We start from the raw sequence: 18,819 nt of genomic DNA, 5'->3' as shown, positions 1-18,819 counted from the left end.
CACACCCCATGGAAATTGTTTAGTACATCCCTGCAGCAGATTTTCCAGGTGAGTATTGGACCATTCAGAAATTGTTTGAGGGGTAGTTTTGAATGTGCTCATTGTCTCACATACAACGGAGAGGGGATGCCTGGAGTCATTTCTCCCCCATTGCCTGTGCTCTCCAGGGAAGTGTCTAACAAATTGTGGCAGGTGGTGATGGAAGGAAGGACAGTGTAGGAATCCAGGGGGCATGTACTCACTCGCTCACCACTGTAGTATCTGGGCATCTTCTTGTACTGGGAGTTTGAAACTTTTGTTACTTTGTTAGATTTTTTTTGTTTAGTGAGTTTTGTAGCTTAAGGAGTGGTTTCAAAAAGTACCTTCAGTTTGTGATGGCGAGGGTTTCAGGGAACGACATCCTGCCTTTGCTACTGGACTCCTGAGAGAACGATTAGTTTGCATCATGGCCAAACTCTGCCCTTGTTGGGGGACTCCCAGTACCTCTTAAGGAGCAGAGGTGGGAAGTGCTTATGGGTGATGTGGTGTGAAGCCGCCTGGGTGATAAACAAGTGGTTCTTCACCTAGTCTCAGCTACGGTTAATATAAAAGTGCGGGTGTGTACCATGCAGGGAAGCACTGGCATTTGATAGATTAAAAGTTGTGTTGTTGATGGAGCTGCAGAGGAATAACTGTCAGGAGCGGGGTGGGAGAAGATCTGCTGATACTTGCTGCTGGGTTGTTAGAATAGTCAATAGCTGGAAAGCTTTTTTTTGATGGGGGTTGTCTTTCTGGAAACTGCTTGCTGTCTGTTTTCTGCTGATGTGGAACTGGCTCTGGGATCCTGCTCCCCGAGGTGGTAGGCTGGGAGCAGCGTGTGCGTTTCCACAGGAGATGGAGATCCATGTCTTGAGGAGATGGATCCATGGAGGGGGAGGTGGTTGGGGCTGGGTACCTATCTCTGCTCATCCTTTCAGCTACCTTAGTAGATGATAACATGAGGTTTTCCAGTGGGGATGGTGACTCTGTCTTCTGCAGATATACAGGAGTGCCCCTGACAAGGTCTCACTTAGGTCTCGCTTACAGCTGTGGGAAACTGGAACCAGTTTTTAGTTTGCAGTTCTTCGGGCTGGATTTTTTTCCTGACATTGGTCTGCTTGGGAATGAGAATTGTTTTTAGAGCCTGAACCAAAAAATGGCTTCACTGCCTCGGAACAAGGCTAATGCAGAGAGACCTTGCTGGCAGTGTTAAATTCTGGCAGCTGTCTTGTGGCAGCCCTGGTCTCTCTCCCCTTTGCCCTCTGCTTTTGTCAAACTGCAACCTCCCACTTCAAAGCCAGGCACACTCCTGACACAAGACTGTTTGCTATCCAGAGGGCACAAGCATCTTGTCAGGGGAAGAAGTTGTCTTCATTGTAAAGACATTTTATTAAGGCTGGGTAATGTCAAAATTGAAGTTGCTTTTGCACATGCAATCCAGCCCTGTTTATGGTCACTAATTATATGATTGCATTACACTGCCTCTGGAATTGATCCAGCTCTGGGGTGAAGCAGACTGATGATGACAGGGATCCTTTCTCTTCTCCTGCAGAGCCGGGGATGTGCACAGTGAGCAAGGATGAAAAAGGCTCTGTCTTTTAGACAGCTGAGTGGTACCATGGCAGTGCATGCTGATGCTCTGCATCAGTGTTCCTACACGCTCTTAAGTGAGCTGTGGCACCAGTCTTTTCAAAGATTCTTATCACCTTTTTGCTTTTCTGGGTGTTTGACATGGGAGCATATGGATTATTTGCTGAAGTGCTTGCTACCACAAGGGAGGTAGCTGAGCTCTGACATGGAAAGGACTAGGCTAATAAAGAGGACTCAGCCTGAGCCTTTCGGAGAGGGTTGGCCAGCACAAGTGGTTATGGTGCCCATTTGGGGTTGTATATTTAATGTAACCTTGTGAATAACAATGCATCCTTCAAATTACTTATTGTAATAAGTAGTTATCCTGACTCTTGATATCTGTTGTGATGTGATACAATGTGGTTTGTCATGAAGGGCCTTTAAATGGCCAACAGCTTCCACCTGAGATCCTTCTGACTTCAGAGCCCTTGATCCCAGTCTGGATCTGGGTTGATGAACAACGATATTGAGTATGAATTCCACCTTGGCTTTTCAGGTGGCCATGAGCTGATTTTCCTTCTATACAGAATCTCCAGTGTACTGATTTCCATTCCTGAGAAGTCTTGTGTTTTCTGCAGTAGTATTCCCAAAAGCTACATCTTACTGTGATGAGACAGACTGTAATGGACAACCTGGGTATGTTCCCAGCACTGTCTGAGGGCAGCCTTCCATTGCTATAGCTTCATAACTTCATGTGCTTCAGGCTTCCTGCAGAGTTCAGGGCATGGAGTATCTCCTGTAACTTGGACCCAAGGAAAGACCCTGAACTGAAGACCCTGTACTACTAGTGGAGAAAGCTGCGGTGGCTGCCACTGGCATGCGGAATTGCACAGCGTTTTCATTCATTCCATCTGTTTAACGGGATTACATGAGGAGTGGCTTCTGCCTCCAGGCACTTAGTGCCTATGGAAATCTGCAGCTGTCTGGATCAGTTATGTGCAAATCTGATGCCTCGCCTTTATGCAAAGGAATTTATGAATACTGAAACCATGTGAATCAGTCGCATGAGTAATTTTTTATGTGCTGCACTCTATGTCAGATTCGAGGGGGACTTTGTTAACCGTGTCTCGTCCCTGACAGCTTCCCCAAAAAGGGAGGAGATGCTTCAGGATGGCCACTAGGTGTAGGAGTAGGACAGCTTTGGTGAATGTGAATCTCCTTGCCTTGGACAATGGGAAACAGCCCAGTGTGCATGTGAACTGTGGTTGCTTGGTCTGCCTGCCCTTCTGTAGCACGACTCACTCGTGAAGTGACAAGGACATGAAATCCTTTAGCCTCAGGAGGGAGGGTAACTCTAGTACCTGAGTGCCACCCAACAGCAGATGATCTGTCTTGTGTATGAAGCACTGGCCTGAGGAGCTGTGACATCCATCTCTGCTTTGGATTCTGTGAAAAAAACTGATTTGCTTCTTCAGGACATCCTGAGAAACATGTCTTTGGATGACTCTTTGGGACAACTGTTTGATGCCTGCTTCAGCAAGCTTTGTCTAAAGAAATGAGGCAGACTTTACTGTGCAGCAATTAGTCCAGTGGACGCAGATTGTGCAATGCACTTTCTTAGGGTACAAGTACATGCCATTACTGACAGGCAAAATACTGGCATCTATTTACCTTTCCTCTTTGAATTGTTAAATCATTTTAGTAGCTTCCCCTGCATTTCCAAACAGATATTTATTGTTTAGTTCCCTGACCAGATCTACTTTTAGGAGAGCAGTGACCCTGAGTGAAGTCCTTACCTCTCTGCTCAGTCTTTCCATCCACCCAACTACAGACTGTTAGTTTGGACGTGGTCTAGCTGGAACGTGACAAATGACCTGTTGCCAGGATGGATCTGAGCAGGAAGCCACAGTGGGTGCAATAAAAGTGAGATCCTATTTTCAGATGTACAGCAAGATGTTGAAACATAAAATTCTAGTTTACATGGAGTCTCAGAGCCTCATTTATGCTTCAGGGAACTCTAACAGCTACAGCCTAGCACCCAGTGGTAATGCCTGGATGAGGGCTGGGCAGAAAACACGCCTGTCCCATGAGTAACTACTCTGGAACCAGGAGCAGGGGGTGGTTGCACTGTGCGAATTGACAGACCTTCTTCACCTGCTTGGGTGTTCATCACAGGTCTTTTCCAAAGTCTGCTGGCTGCAAGTCTGAAAAAGCGTGTTGCTGCAGTGGTGGATCCCGGCAGGAGGCAGCATTTAGAGCAGTCAGCAGCATTTAGAGCAGTCAGCAGCATTCTGCTGCGATAGGCGCTGGAGAAGCCCAGGCACACCGGGGAACAAAGGAGCTGTTGCTCAGAGCTGCGTGATAAAACCTTTCTCTGTGGAAGCCAGACAATCTACCCATTTATTTGTAAGTGGCATTCGGTCACAGTTTTTTGGCAACATATGGAAACTGTTTAAATTAGCCGTATGAGCCATACGTGAAACAGATGCATATTCTTGAGCAGGCTTTTGTCATTTATGTCTGAGCGAGTGAAGGGTGCAGCTGGCTTGCTTGTGGAGTGGCGAGCATGTCCTCACCCGCGTGTAGTTAAGTGCTGGGAGTGAAACAGAGAACCAGACGTTGATAACGACCAACTTCTCACAGGGACCTACTGCGTAAATAAGATGAATGGATGTAACGGCACATGATCCTTCACTACTTTCCTGATTGCTCACTGCTGGCACAGGATCAGTTGTGTGAATGGAAGGTTTATGGTCCATGGCTGTCCTGCTCGTGTCTTCCACCTGTATGCTAGCTTATCAACAGAATAGTTTACAGCTTGGAGGTTTCATCAGAGCATAATTCTCTGCCTTTTTGAGCCATCTTAGTAATTAGAGGGATACAAGACATTGTTGAAAAAAGCAGAGCATTGTGACTGCTGTGGCTTTTGAATGTGCATCCTAAGAGAAATTTTGTGGGGGGAGAAACTGCACCCAGAACTGATCCCTCTGTAACTGGACCTGTGACAGCCACTGAACTCATGGAGCTCTGTACGCAGGGAGGATTGTGTTGCTGCACAGCCCTATGTACTCGCTGTGGTATGTATGGCTGGAATAATAAAAGTGGCTTTGAATAGTAAGAGCGTTGACTTAACATGTGCCAACTGTTATAAAATAGACTAAGGTGGGAGCTGCTGAGACTGCAGTGATGGTTTTTGTGGATGTTTGCATGGCTGAGTTTAACTGTAGGTCAGTAACACTGGAAGACAAGAATGGGAGAGTTTATGGCATGGGATTCACCGATGGGCAAGGAAACAGTAAAAGAGCTCTGGGATGAGTGTTGTTAGGGCTGACTGAAAAGGAAGTAGGTTTTGGGACATCAGCAGGAACCATCCTGGCCAAAGGAAGGCCATGGCAGGATGTGAATCACTCTTACAATGGCAACACTGATTTTGTGTGCCATGCAGGGATGTTTGTACAGTAAAACATTAATTCATGGGTGTGCTGCTGACAGTCCTGTAATGCTTGCCATCACAAAGTAGACTTGATGAGGGCTGAGCTGGGCAGGGTGACTTAGATCCTTTCCTACATGTATGTCTAAAGGTACAAATCCAGAGAGGTGTTTGAACAGGCTGCTGACAAGGCTTATGAGTGGCAAAAGGGGAAGTAAGAGATCCGTTTGCTCTATTAAATATTAAAAGACAATCACCATTTTTTCCTTAATTTACTATAGGAGTTTAAAACATGCAGGGAATTACCAGAGGTCTGAGGTGTTTTAGGGGGCTCTAGTTGTCTCCCTGAACCTAGAGTCCCTTGCAGCAGCCAGTACTCCGGGCTCTGCCACACTGAGCTAGCAGCATGGTTCAAGTCTGGAGCATCACTCTATCCTGTAGGGTTGTTCCCTCTGTGAAAAACACGTTTGGATTACGTGGTGGTGAAGGCCAGGTTTCTATGGTCAAGGTGAGTTATTTGGCAAATGCCTGTTTCTAGATGAATTGGTGGTGTGGAGCACAAAGGAAACTTCCATGTGTTGTCCTCTCCTCTGTGAGCTCAGCTTGGGACCAGAACAGAGGTTCTGTAGAAAGGTGCCTAGAATTCACTGCAGCACAGGTGGTAAACTTGTCCAAATGTAGAAACAACGTGTTTTTAAATTTAACAGGTGAACCAAACATCTGTTTGACATCTTCTCTGTGACAAATGCTGATATTTTGGCTTGTGGGTAAACCTGAGTGAAACATCTCTTGTGTTTTGACCTCTCCTTTTTTGTTTTTGTTCATGTTTCTTTGAATTGCTTTTGCCAGTGGTGAGGCTTATCCGGAAGCATCCTTGTCACATGCATTACTCTAGTAATGTTTTGCATACTGCAGGGGGTGGAGCGCTTCATTTTCAAGGTTATTTTTAACCCCTAAATACTTGTGTTGAAGCCAGTCCAGGACGGTGGCTCGATTCTTCACAAGGAAGGGCTGTGCTCTGCTGCCGGGGTGAGTGATTTCCACTCTTCCTGCTTGGGGTGCTGCTATAATTTTCCATGCATAGTATTGCCCTCTGGGGAGTGTTTGTACAGTTGGATTTTAGAGGGAAGAGGGAGGAAAGGAGGTAAGATCTGCTGCACTCCTTTTGTGGATTTTTTATTGTTGATGGTAGAGGATTTTTTTTTGTATTTTGCCCCTTAACAGTGCAGTGTAAATGCCATGTTTCATACTGCATCTCAGCTCAGCGTGTGCCTGGGACAGTGCTTGTGTCTTTTGTGACCAACCTGCTTCCTTGGTTTCTCTCCTAACTTGTGGTGCTTGGTGTTTTGCTGGGTTAAGCTACAACACACAGTCACCTGTTTCCCCTGTTGTGAAAACCTCTTGGTTTTCCTTGGCACTGTGATTTCACAGCTTGCAAGAGTCCCAGTGCTGTGGGGTTGCTGAGACTTTTATTGCCTGGAGTGAGCTCAGTGGTCTCTGAAGGTTCTTTCTGGTTTGTCGAGCAGGAATGTGACATTTGCCTGTTTCCTGAGATCTTATACAAGGACGCTTATAGATTTTTTTTTCGTTTTCATCTGTTCTGCTGGGACACCTACGCCTGGCTTAGGGCACAAACCTCGGTATAGTCTGGGGTTGTTTTGGGGTACATCCCTTGCCCCCACGATGCCATTCAGTGCTGCAGCCATTCTGGCTGCTAATCTCGTTCTGATCTCTTCATTGTTGTGTTTTTGGCAATCAAAATTCCTCACCCAGGCCTGAGAATTTAACATCAGCACATTTGCATGACTGATCAGATTTGTCTCGCTTCTATGACGACATTGTTTCTATGGAAAATTAATGGATTCTCATGTTGTATTTTTAATGGCTGAAACCACCCTCCTGCCACCCTTCCATCCCCGAGCTCAGAGGGGAAGTCTGTAAACAGCTCAAATTAGCTTTCCTCCATAAATGGTTCCCATTTCTTCCTTGCCTGCTGTCCGTTTCTTTGCGTTCTTCCAACAGTGCTGCAACACTCCTCTCCTGGTGTTGGTAGATAAGGAACAATGAGTAAAAATGAGGTTGTGTTTGCTTTCCTTGTCTGGCCCTTGAATAGATGTGATCCATCATGGACTATCCCCTTTCATCCAGCACTGTGATTTTAAATTGTTAGCCTGCCCTGAGGTTTGCTCCAAGCAGGCTTAAGCAGTTACCTTCCTTTTTCTCAGGATGTTACTTAGCTAATGGATCTGTTCCTGTTCATTTCTGCAATGAGCTAATTTCTTCTGTGTGGGGGCATTTGGTAGTATATTTCCTGCGTGTCTGCTTAGGATCACCTATTCCCCTGCTGCATTGCTTGGGGCTCCAAGCAGGTGGAAACACTGAGGTTTGGATACCTAGTGTGTCAGGGAAAAGCAGCAGTTTTTGGAAAGAAACCTGCCGCTTGAAGGAAGAACATCCCTCCCCAAATGTTGCAGTTAAATAAGCTGTAATGGTTGTTTGCTTTGTGGTCATTACTGGTGAAATGTCTTTAATGGGGGAAAGTGCTTAGCTGCTGAACCTGTCCAAGTGAAACTTGGGGTTGCAGCAGTTTTAATTTCATTTTTCTTCTGCATCTCGAAGGTTGTTATTCCTCAACTTAATTTCAAGGAATATATCCAGGACAATTCCCATGATGTGAGAGTTACCTGAGGAGAGGGGCTGACCTAGATTGATTCCTCTCAGAAGACTGAAGCTTGGTGGCCGGAAGGTTCAGAAAGTCTCTTTTGTGTGACACCTGGTGAGGGGCATGCAGTGTTTTAGGTCAAGGTCTCCTGATCCACGATACTGAGGAAGTATTGTAGCAAGGACCTGAACCTCAAGACAGCAATTTGTCTTTGAAATGAGGACTGGCTTGTTTCCTGCAGCTGTCATTGTCACACCTGAGTCTGAAACTGCTGGCACCCAGTCCCTATGCCTGCCTTTGAGGTGACGGTGGAGACGAGTCCACAAGGCTTAACTATTTGCCTTGTTCCTGCCTCCTCCAGGGTGCTCAAGGGCATCCTTTGAGGCATCCCACACTAGCCAGACCTCACAAGGTGGAGGGAAGGGCCTGTTGAAAAGAGCTGATTCTGTTGACTGCTGGACTGCACTGGACTGTCCTTTTCCTGTCTAACCCAAACTTGGCTTGTGGACTAGGGCGTGCTTGCCGCTAAGGGTCCTGCTTTCAGTCCTACAAGCCCAATTTGGGGTGGTGTCTCTTTTTAAGGGTAGGTGGAGCTAGTGGGGAGCTCAGCTGAACTTGGTGTTCCTACCTTCCAGTTTTATGTTGGTATCTGGAGAACAAGACCGGCCTGGTACCTCAGGCAGGAGGTCATGTTTGCAAGTGGAATGGGCTTTGCCATAGCACTTAGGTAATTAAGATGTGCTGCTACGGATGGCAGGTGGAAAAGTACGGGGAGGAAGATTGCTTAGTTACTTAGAAGAACATTTTTGCAGGTTTGGGAAGTAAAGATGCAGGAGATATGGAGTTAAGGTGGTTGATTTGAATCTTTGCAGCACAGGGAGGAAAGGGGCAAGAGAGAATCTGCTCTGGGCTGGCAGAGGCTGGGCAGAAGCACCCGACTGCAAAGAGTTACGTTTCTGGATGTGATTGTTGCTTAGGGCTTTGGATTATATTAGCATGGAAAAAAAACCTCCAAGTGAAGGGCCACAAATCATATCTGGGCCTATAGGGAAGGAAAGAAGACTATAAAACAGGAAATCAATTTAATACTCAGTGGGTGTTTGCAGCGTGCTCACCCTTCCTTCAAATTGCCAAAGGAAGGATTAATTAAAGTTATATTGAGCAGCAAAAATGATGGAGGGTGTGAGATGGGGCTTGTGTGGTACGGCTTTCTCCATAGCTAATTGATAAAGGCACGCTTGGATTTCATTACCCAGAACCTTGCCATCTCCAGCTCTTAAAGGGCAGCTGAAGTGATGCTGTATTTCCAAGCCAGCCTTGCTGCCTTGCCGGGTGAGCTAATGAGGAACATTTCATATGCACTTGGGGAAAGTGAAGTAGAGATGGAGGGAAAAGGTGATGCCTCTATCAAGTAGTATCTTTGTCAAGTGCCACCGTGCTGTTTATCGGGCCTATCATTTAGGATCTGACCACAAAATGCTTTTTTCTGCTGGTGGTTTTGGTTCCTGGCTCCCACTTCCGCTGTGGTTGAGAGCTGTGTGCACCACAAGGTGTAGGTTTTGGCAGGGGATGGTGACAGCTGGAGCCTACATCTCTTGTCTCTGTCTGCTGACTTTAGTTAGTTAGAATAATTTTTGAGCAGGGTGTGACAAAGCTGTAAGAGAACTGCTCTCCGAAATAGAGAGAGAAGAGTGTGTGGCTTCCCTTTCACTGCTAGCATGATCCAGTTGCTGTGTGTGTCCCTTCTTTATTTTAATGAAACACTGCACTTGATCAGTGCTAACTCCTTGAGAGGTTTTTCCTGCTCTTGCACTGGCTGCTTATTGGGACTACTGCATGTTACTTTCTCTCTTCGTTTCTGGGGTAGGCTTTGGAAACACCAGGGTTTTGCATTCATGGAGTTTCAGAAGGAGCCAACTCCTGTAAACTGAAATGCAGCCCAAGCTGCCAGCTCCTACCTATCAGTAACTATAACATTTTCTCCTGAATTTTCCCGTTGAGATCTTAATTTGGTTTGATGCCAACACTTGCCTTGAAATGGGCTGGTTATGAAGCTTCCCATTCTCGTCCTGAAAAGTAGCTGTGCCAGTCCTCTCTAGGGGTGTCTAAACACTTTGTGGTGTAAGAGGGAGTTTCTACATACTGAGCTGTTATAAGGGGAAGGCTCTGCTATCCGCCCAGTGGTCCAAGGTCTGGCAATCCTGGAAGCGTGTTTCCTCTGTTGATTTCTGTCATAAATTACTGAATATGCTCACTAGTGCAGGGCTGAGAGATGTCGTGCAGGCTAAAGCTTTAGATTAATTGGGTGCAGCAGCTCTAGCCCATATTGGCAACTTGAGCGCCATGACCATGCCCAAGTTCTGTTTGTTGTGCATTATGGCTGTGGCGATGGCTGATAGCGCCTAGCTGTGAGATATTGCAGCAAATAACTTTTTTTGTTTAAAAAATATGTTCATGTTTAACAGTCTCTTGGTGCAAGGCCAGCACAAGATGTTCCTAAAACCAAATGTAGTTGACTACACAAAGAAGATGAAAAAATGATTGCAGCTTAGTGTAAATATTGGGTCTGGCATTTCTTATACCAGCTAGGACGGAAGAAACAATGGCTGAGTTGGTTAAATTACATGAAGTTGACAAATCATGGGGGATTTTTCCCCCCTTCCATCCCCCTGTCTCCCCTTTTTCCTCTGCACAGTCAACTAGAGGAGAAAACAGAGTGCAAGAATGTTATTAAGGTCACATAGCTCAATTTCCTTTGCATGGAAACGTGAGGGGTTAAGCCAGACCCTTGGGGTTTGCATACTGCATTACAGGGAAGTAGCATCCTGAAACCTGTAAGAGCTCTGAAGTATTAGGCAACTAACACCCTCCTGCAGTACTTTTATAAAGAGGTGGGTGTTTAACCATTTAAGAACCCATAGAGGGAGCTGCTTTGCTGTTTGTGGCATGGATTTTCTGCTGTGTGTGTTCACTTATGGTCTCCTGCGTTGCTCACTGTACCAATAATGGTTTTGGAGATCTCTGGGCAGAAGTGAGTACCATGTAGATGTGCAAAATATATAGATCTCGAGAGAGGAAGCAGCCAGCAGCAGGAGAGTTACGAATATTACAAGGAAAAGATCTTTCTCCTAACCTAGTTTTGGCAAGCAGTATAATTCATGCCACTGAAGTTTTCAGTTCTATGTTAAAATAATGTATCATTTAGCCAAGAGAGAGTATGTATTGTTCCTTAAAGCATGTCTTCATGTAGGATCACATATATGCTTTCAGCTTTGGACAAATTCAAGCCAAAAGTATTTGATCATTATAGCATCATTACCTTCCAGGAAAGGAAATCCCTGAACTGGAATTTCTGGACTAGTTCTATCTCCTGCAGATAACTTCCCAAGCGAGGGTGCTCTGGAAACGCTGCACGTGATAATTCAGGCAGTTCAAATTTCTGCGGAAGTCTGAACAGGGCTTCAGACTCTGATTCCCAGGATGTTTTGATGTTCTTGAAGTATTTCTTGTAATTTAGAAGTGGACCATGTTCTTAATCATTCCTTCACAAACTGTGTCTCTGAAATGAAATGTGATCCCGGATCAGGGATCAGGGGAACTTCTCCTTACCAGAAAGTGAATTGTTGAGTCTCTGTTGCTGAGGGACCATGCTCGTGCCAGACAGCAGCTCTGGCTCTAGATACTCTTGTTGTGTGGACAAGTTTACATCCAGAGCCTTAGGGTCAGTTTATCCCTAAAGCTGGCCAGTGGGACATTTCTGATTATTCCTACTGAGGAGAAACAAACTGATGCAGATAAAAGCATGACAGCTGAATGTGGTGGTCTTCATGCTTTTCTATTACTCATTGCTGTTGCTTGTTTCTCATCCTTTGGCTCAGGGTCTGGCCTTATTTCCAAAGTGTGTTTAGGATCTTTTTTCTTTCACTGGTTTCTGCCTTATTTTGAGGCATTGCTCTTCTCTCTAACACAGTTGTTATGTTGCCCAAAGGAATGTGTTGAGGTTTTTTCTTTTTTAAGGTATGAATCTTTCTCAGCATACGTCAGAATACTTTCCTACTGGTTCCTGGGTCAGCACGTAGTGCAGCAGCAGCAGACTGATCTTCCTGCACGTCAGTGTGCAAGAAGAAAGAAATATGGATGTGCTGGAAACTCACCTTGATCTGTTGATTTACTTACTTATTGCTAGACTGCAGAGTGTTAGCCTAATGACAGCATGGCCAGCCCTGAAAATTTAATCTCCCAGCACTCAGACCTGTCAGGCTAGAAGTCAGCAAATGCTTATAAGTAACTTGCATGTTTTTGCCAGTGCATGAATAGTCATAGTGTGCCAGGAGATAACACTCATTATTACCTGCCTGTGTGTGCATGTACCCAGCACTCCTTGCCTGTAGCTCTTATTGCCAAGGTGGGACACTGGCTTTCCCTCGTACTATTCTGGTAAGGTGCAGTCACCTCTGGAACAACAGGAGGGAAACAGAGATCTGGGTGGGGACAAACATTGCACCTTCAAAATACATGTGGGATTGATCTCGGGGGTGTGTTAAGAGCACATCCTTTGGTTGCAGTGTGAGCCACAAGCACAAGTAGCTTGTGACTTGGGTGACACAGTTGAGTCTTCTGCATGGGCTGCCTGACAGTTGCATCTGTTGATGGCCACAAAATCAGAAATGCCAGATTAATTGTGCAAACACATCTTCTTTGGATGTTTTGCAATGACACACATGCTCAAGTAGTCGTGAAACATTCCTTTTTGCGAATCCAGCTTTCATTTACACACAGTGTTTGTGGACACTAGCAGAAACTGAGTTTGAGTCATGAGCTTTGCTGAAACAAGCGTGAGGCATCTGTTTGGCTTCACATAGCTATTTGTTTTCTGTGCTCATTGCATTGCTGCACTGTAGGAAATCTGCCGGGCAAGAGTAAAGTCCTTCCAGCAAAAATATGTTAAAGCTGCACTGGAAGAACTGAGATGAAGTCTGTCAGCACGAGCTGTGCCAGATGGCTGCAAGTTCAGACTAGGCCCTTGGGCTGATGACATACGCGAGCTTAGCATGCCTCTGTCCCCACAGAAAGAAGATTCCTTTGACACAACTCATAGGGCATAGTCCTCAGTTGAGGTTCAGATCCCATTCAGCATCTAAAACTTGCCATTTCTTAATACAGCTTCTGTCAGTGAGTCTGTATCTGAGATGCATTGGCATGGGGGGAGTTTTCCTGGCAGGCAGAGTATGCCTGTTTCCAAGGCCTGGTTCTCTGTGAATGTCACAGCTGTTCTTGATAGGTGCTTCAGGGAAAATTCTTGTGGTCTCCCATGGTGTCCAGAGGCCAACTGCTTTGTAGATCCCTGTCATCAGGGTAAATCTGTGGGCTATGCTGATCCCTTGGTGCTGGAATGGCGTCTTCGTACAAGGGGTCACTGCAGTCAAATGGGTGAAAGTTTTTCTCCTAGTCATGCTTGGTGGCTGGAGATCAGTTCAAACAGAGACATCAGGTGATGTTTCTCAAGCATGGAGTTAAATTCTTCCATCAACTCAAGTGGCTTTCATATACTTGTGTAAACTTGGAGCTGATGGTGGTTGGGGCTAAGGATAGCTGTCCCTAGGTATTTTTCTCGAAGTCTTAGAGATCAGCCTGCTTTTAACAAATCATAACATTGCATTTTGTTTTGATGTTTATTTTTAGGAACAATGTTTTTTAAGTTTATGGCTGAATACCAGAAGCTTTTGTAATTTGTTTCTACTTGTTTCCTTTGGAAAAAAGAAAAATAGAAAGGAAAGGAATTTCGCTAAAAGGCCTGGATGAAACACAGTTTCATGGAAAAGGAATATTTTAAACTGTTGTGAACATTTTTGTACTGAATTCTCATAAGAGACATCAAAATTATTATTTTTTCCCTGAATTCCAATTCTGACTCAAAACCAGGGAAAGGAGAAAGTGCAAGGAAGTAGGAGAAAGGAATTGCTTGGGGGCATTGTGGGGAAGAAATAGGTCAGGGGGGTGGTTTGCAGAGAAGAGAGTTAAAGATTTTAGAAGGAAGATGCTTTGTACAGTCACATTGCTCTGAAGTCAGAAAATGCCAGGAGTCCTCCAGACATGTTATTGTGGGAAATGGGCTGCGAAGCCATTCGTGGGTTCCGACTCTGTGCCTGTGTGTGAAGCACAAGGAGAAGCTGTTCAGCCTTTCTTCTGACCAGGAGGAGGTGTTTTCCTTCCCTGTGCAGTCTGCTGTGCCTTCCAGGTGCCACGGTGCCTCCACAATGCAAATGCCAATGCATGGACATTCAGTATGTCCTCCTGGGGGAAAATAAACTGAAAATGATGACAAGTTGCAAGACGGCTTGTTTGTTTAGATGGTGAATTTATTTGTTAAACACAGTCATACTTCCCCTTTGCCCCAACGGACATGTGCTCTCCTATTGCATGTGCTCGAAGGTTAAACATTCTGGGTAGTTGGTGGTGACTACTAGTCCAGCATGGAAGCAAACTGTCATATTGGCTGCATCAGCGTCAGTAAGAGCTGCTCTGTTCTTACTATCCAGAGCAATTAATGCCTCATCTTAAACAAAAGCTGGCACGCTATTGCACTGAGCATTAAGAGTTTGCACCTGGCTGTACACTGCAGAGATTCCTGCCAAGAGAAATACTGGTTTCCAAGTTTGTTATCCTGCTGTTTGGAGATTTTAATTTTTTGTTTGTTTTTGTTTTCTCTTTTGGAAATCCTCCCACATTAAATTAAAAAGGAGACATTGATAAAGGAAATCAGAAGGGATGTTTTGAGAGGTTTCATTTGCCAGCAGTCTCTGAACTTGTCACCCTTTAAAATAAAATACTTGGGCTTTCCTGTGGGACAGCTCCCTCGGGGTGGAAGCAAGCATCTTTCAGGCTTGCTTGCCTTTAGGAAGGAGCTTTTGGCAGCACAGGAGAAGTTGCAGTGCAGCATTCCCAGCCAGGACTTCCAATAAGGAAAGTTGTTCAGCTGGCTTGAGACTGTGATAAATCATGGTTCCCCTTGAGCATGCTGGGACGACAGAGAGCTGGAAATAAATGCTAGGGAAATTCGGCTTTTGTTGTGGGCTATCTTTCAGGATGATGTATGGCTTTGTAACAGAAAGAGAATCCTTTGCTGGGGTTGGGAGAAAACTACTGCCTTCTGTTGGGAAGGAAAATGTAACAATTCTGTTTGTGTAAATCCTTGCTGCAGCTTTGCCTTGAAAGCCATGTTTTGACGTGAACTACCTGATCATGAAAAACAATCTATGCAGTACTAATGTGGAAGAGCCCCTGAGAGCCCAAGGTGGTGGAAATTAGGCTGGGGATGAAATGGTACTATTGGTTTGTATTAGGGTAGGGAATGATATCTAGTTGGCCAGTATAATAGGGATCTAGTTGGCCAGTATAAATGTGGCTGGGGAAGGAACCTGGATGACATGGGATGCTGTTTGCCTCTCTGCCCCTTGACTCTACATTGTCCTGAGCAAGTCATTTCTCTGTATGGATAAAATGTCCTGTCTTCAAATTGCAGTCACAGGAACATTATGTCCCTGTTTCTTTCACTGGTCGTTGCCAATCAGCCTGCCTCATGGCCACACTGGCCACCTCTTGGTTAGCTGGTGGTGAGCTGACAGTATTTTAGGTTCTTCTCTGTTCTGTGGGAGGACTTGGGTTGCCAAGGCATTGGGGAGAGCCTGAGCTGTGTTTGTGTAGGCTCCATCCTCGCTATAACTGATGTCAGTTAGCGTGTAGGTTTGCCTGCGCTGACCATGGCCTCTTCTGGAGCTTTTGCTGTATTTCTGTACTCTGCATTTTGGTAGCACTGTCACAGAGAACCAGCCAAAAAGCTATAGCCGGTCTCCTGCAGGGCTAGGAGTCGTGTTGCCCATTTCTCTGCTGTGGCCAGATAACCACAGGCAGGCAGAGCCTTGACCCACAGAAGGGGAAACACCTGAGGCCCTCTCTGCTCATGCCAGGGCTCTGCTGCTCGTAGCAGCAATTTGGTGGGGCAGTGTGTGGCTGCTGGGATGTGTCTGGTAGCAGGCAAAGACTTCTTGCCCTCTCTGAGTTAACTCTTTAAAATTCAATTGCCAGAGATCCAATTGCAGATTTCTGATATACAGACAAACGTCCATATTTCATTTGGTCCTGGCAGTAAAAGTGAAATGACGAGTAAAGCCCATTGGTTTCTCAGACCTAACGTACTTCGCTGCTGCTAGCATAGCAATGGGATGATTTTTTCCCCAGGAATGTAAAAGTTGCGTTGTTTGACAAGAAAAGAAAAGGTGATTCCATCCCATTCAGTCACTGTTGAGACAACTCATCATTGCTGCTTGCCTGACGTCCTGAGTTCTCTTGAACTGTACCAGAGATTAATTTGCTCTTTTTTCTTTTTCATCAGCTTACACAGGCTATGAGTTTTAACTGTTCATAACATGATTGTTATCTCTGAAGGATCTGTTCCGTTTAGTGAACTGCTTCATCATCTCTGTTTCCTTTGTTGAAATTCCACAAACGGTAACTGTACACTGTGCAGAGTCATCTGTATTCCAGCATTATCAGTTTTTCTACTCAAAAGGTTTCCAGTCTATTCCTTTGAGCTGTGAGAGTTGAGGTATCAGTTTGTTTATTTTCATGGCTTCTGGTGAAACCCAAGGATTTTTACAAAATTAAAAACTCTGCAAACTTAAATCAGGTTAACTAACCTCAAGGGGACAAATAACCGGTGTTTCTCCAGCCAAGTGGAAATGGTGGGCTGGCTCTCCGCTTGGCTTTAGACCAGCACAGTGTGTCTGAGTGCTAACCATGTGTAGTAGGTCCTACAGGCTGATGCTGTAGCCTTTAGATTTGCACTGATGAGCTTGAGTGCTGTGTGTTTTTCTTCCTGTCTTAACTGTTAGCCTGGGGATGGTGAGGATGCAATATCTCAGTCAGAATCTGAGCTGCAATTTAGTTCACTCCTTCACGCTAACTAGGGAAATATCAGTAATTGCCCCCCACGTAGGCTTTAATGTGCAGTGACCAGTACCACCTTACGGCCTAGTAGAGCCAGGCCTGTAACAAGACCAACAGGAGGCATCTCTGCTAATCAGCTCCTCTCTGTGCATCTGCACAGTGGCTCATTTTAAATACTGTCACTTGGCCTCCACCATGTCTACTTTCTCTGTACTTTTAAATCTGCTACTATATATTATTACCTTTTTCTGGTCCATGGAGTAATTGCATTTGAGGTGTGGTACGGGCCTCATAGGAATTATACTTTCCTTCCAAAATAAAACTAAACTAATTGCAGTTTGTTTCTCTCCAGCTGCCTTTTGGGGAGATATCGCTTTAGATGAAGATGATTTGAAGCTGTTTCAAATAGACAGAACTGTTGACTTAACAAAGCACTCAGATGGCAACGCAAGACACACTTCAGGTAAGGGCAGCCCAGAGGTGGCGATGCCTTCTTTCCCCTGGTTTTGTTGTTAGGTAGAAAGGAGATCCCTGTCACTTACGATGCTTGTTCTCACAGGCAGGGAAGTGCATGTAGAGGGAGCTTAGTTATGTGACTGAGGGTGGGATCCAACTCTGAACGTTGTTAAATAAAAACAGAATCATGATTTGCATTATAGGGCAGTGATGCAGCCTTTCTATCTGGCCTGAGGGAGAAGAGTTTTAAATTTACAGCACTGGTCTCTTCCTGTGAGGATCTACCTCTACAAATTTGGAAGGAAATGTGTTTGAAGTAGGAACACTCAGTTTGGCACTCAATTTGACTCTTACTGTCCTCCCCTCCCCTCCTTTTTAATGTATGATCTTAATGGAATAATGTATTTTTTTAGCTTTTTACCTAAGTAAAACCTATTGAAGCCTAGCATACAGGCTACCCTTGAAGTGATGATGCAATTGACATCGGTTAACAATCGTGATTTTTTATAAAGCCAGTAGATGGGGTAACATATGCTTATGTTGCCCTCTGCCCCTACACAACTCTTATGTATGCTCAGTTTTGTGCCAGACCAGAGTTGTTTCTTGAGTCAGAAGCTCTGCTTTGAATCCATCTCTAACAGTCTCTGAAACACTGCAAATGGTTTGAAGGGTGTGAAGGACTTCCCTCAGTATTGTTACTTCTGCTCCACTTTATGATGGCAAGAGAGAAATGGTTGGAAATCTGAGCTGTGAGAGACACCAGTGGGACTGGAGACAGGGCAGGTCGGGATAACCTTTTCCTTTCTCTGCTGTTACACTCTTAGGTTAGCAGTAGTGTGAAAAGTTGAGACTCAAGTGAGTGCTTTGTTCACCTGACCCATGTGCATCTCAGCTCATATTTTATCATTCATAAGGACTGGTAGCTGGTTCTGCATCTTTGTGACTACCTACCTTTGGTTTCAGAGTGTCAAAGCCCTGTATAGGTCCTGTTCTGGGGGTCAGTGCTCTAGCTTCCTGTTGGAACAAGTGTGAAAGATGGCACATCCATCTCCCAACACAGATGTATGGTTTTGATGTCAACGTATCTAATTTAAACTCATGCTGATGCTGAAATTCTGGGCAAAGGAGGTCTGCATGTTTTTTTATATTGCTGATTGTTCCCTGGAAGTGCCATTATCGTGCATAGTCGTGTCACTTAGCCTATTCATGTCATGTTTTGAGCTGCGGTGTATTCTCAGGTGATAAGTGATTAGAAGCTGGTTGCCTTCAGAGCAGAAGGTAAGTCAGAAAATGAGGATTAAGTAGGTGGGACAGGATTAATCTCTTCCATGTCCCTTTGTCAGCTCCTGAAGTTAGATGAAACTGCTGGGGAAGCAAATCCAAATGCTGTTTGAACGTATCAGTTTGCTGTGATGTTTTTTTTTGTTGTCAAATCATACACATTTTTTGTGCTCAGCACTTATGCTGGACAAACTAGCAAATTAACTGAATTTTATAACCCACTGGTCTCTTACAACGATGTCTCCTGTTGTGTAGTTAGGCTAGTGTATTCCTGGCACCCTTTATTGACTGAGGCAAAGTTGGTGCATCATGCGATGCACTGCATAAGGGAATTGTGCTGTCGTGCTCATTTGGCCCTGTCCTCATCTCCAGCAGGTTTCATTCATCCCCCTGGCTTTCAACCCTTGGAAGTGCAAGCTGACAAATGGCCAGCCCCTGTGACTGTCACAGTGAGTTT

The 18,819-nt window shown here is 45.1% G+C and overlaps 1 protein-coding gene across 17 annotated transcripts in view; it reads left to right on the top strand.

Moving 5' to 3' along the window:
• Nucleotides 1-18,819, top strand: part of TLL2 (tolloid like 2) — a 93,241-nt gene that overhangs the window by 11,919 nt on the left and 62,503 nt on the right. For 14 of the 17 annotated variants that reach the window (XM_083844922.1, XM_083844923.1, XM_083844911.1 and 11 more), the window contains one exon: nt 16,978-17,088. The exons of 1 other annotated variant lie outside the window; for it this stretch is intronic. In XM_083844922.1, the coding sequence (XP_083701048.1) occupies nt 16,978-17,088 (111 nt within the window). Of the gene's footprint in view, nt 1-16,977; nt 17,089-18,734; nt 18,812-18,819 lie in introns of those variants that run through there. 2 more of the 17 variants (XM_083844924.1, XM_083844925.1) reach the window with 2 other exon arrangements.

The sequence above is a fragment of the Anser anser genome (assembly GCF_964211835.1).
Source record: "Anser anser genome assembly, chromosome: 7".
In the NCBI taxonomy this organism is placed as follows: domain Eukaryota; kingdom Metazoa; phylum Chordata; class Aves; order Anseriformes; family Anatidae; genus Anser; species Anser anser.
The sequence above is the reverse complement of the archived record's forward strand: the minus strand, read 5'-3'. Positions and strand labels throughout refer to the sequence as shown.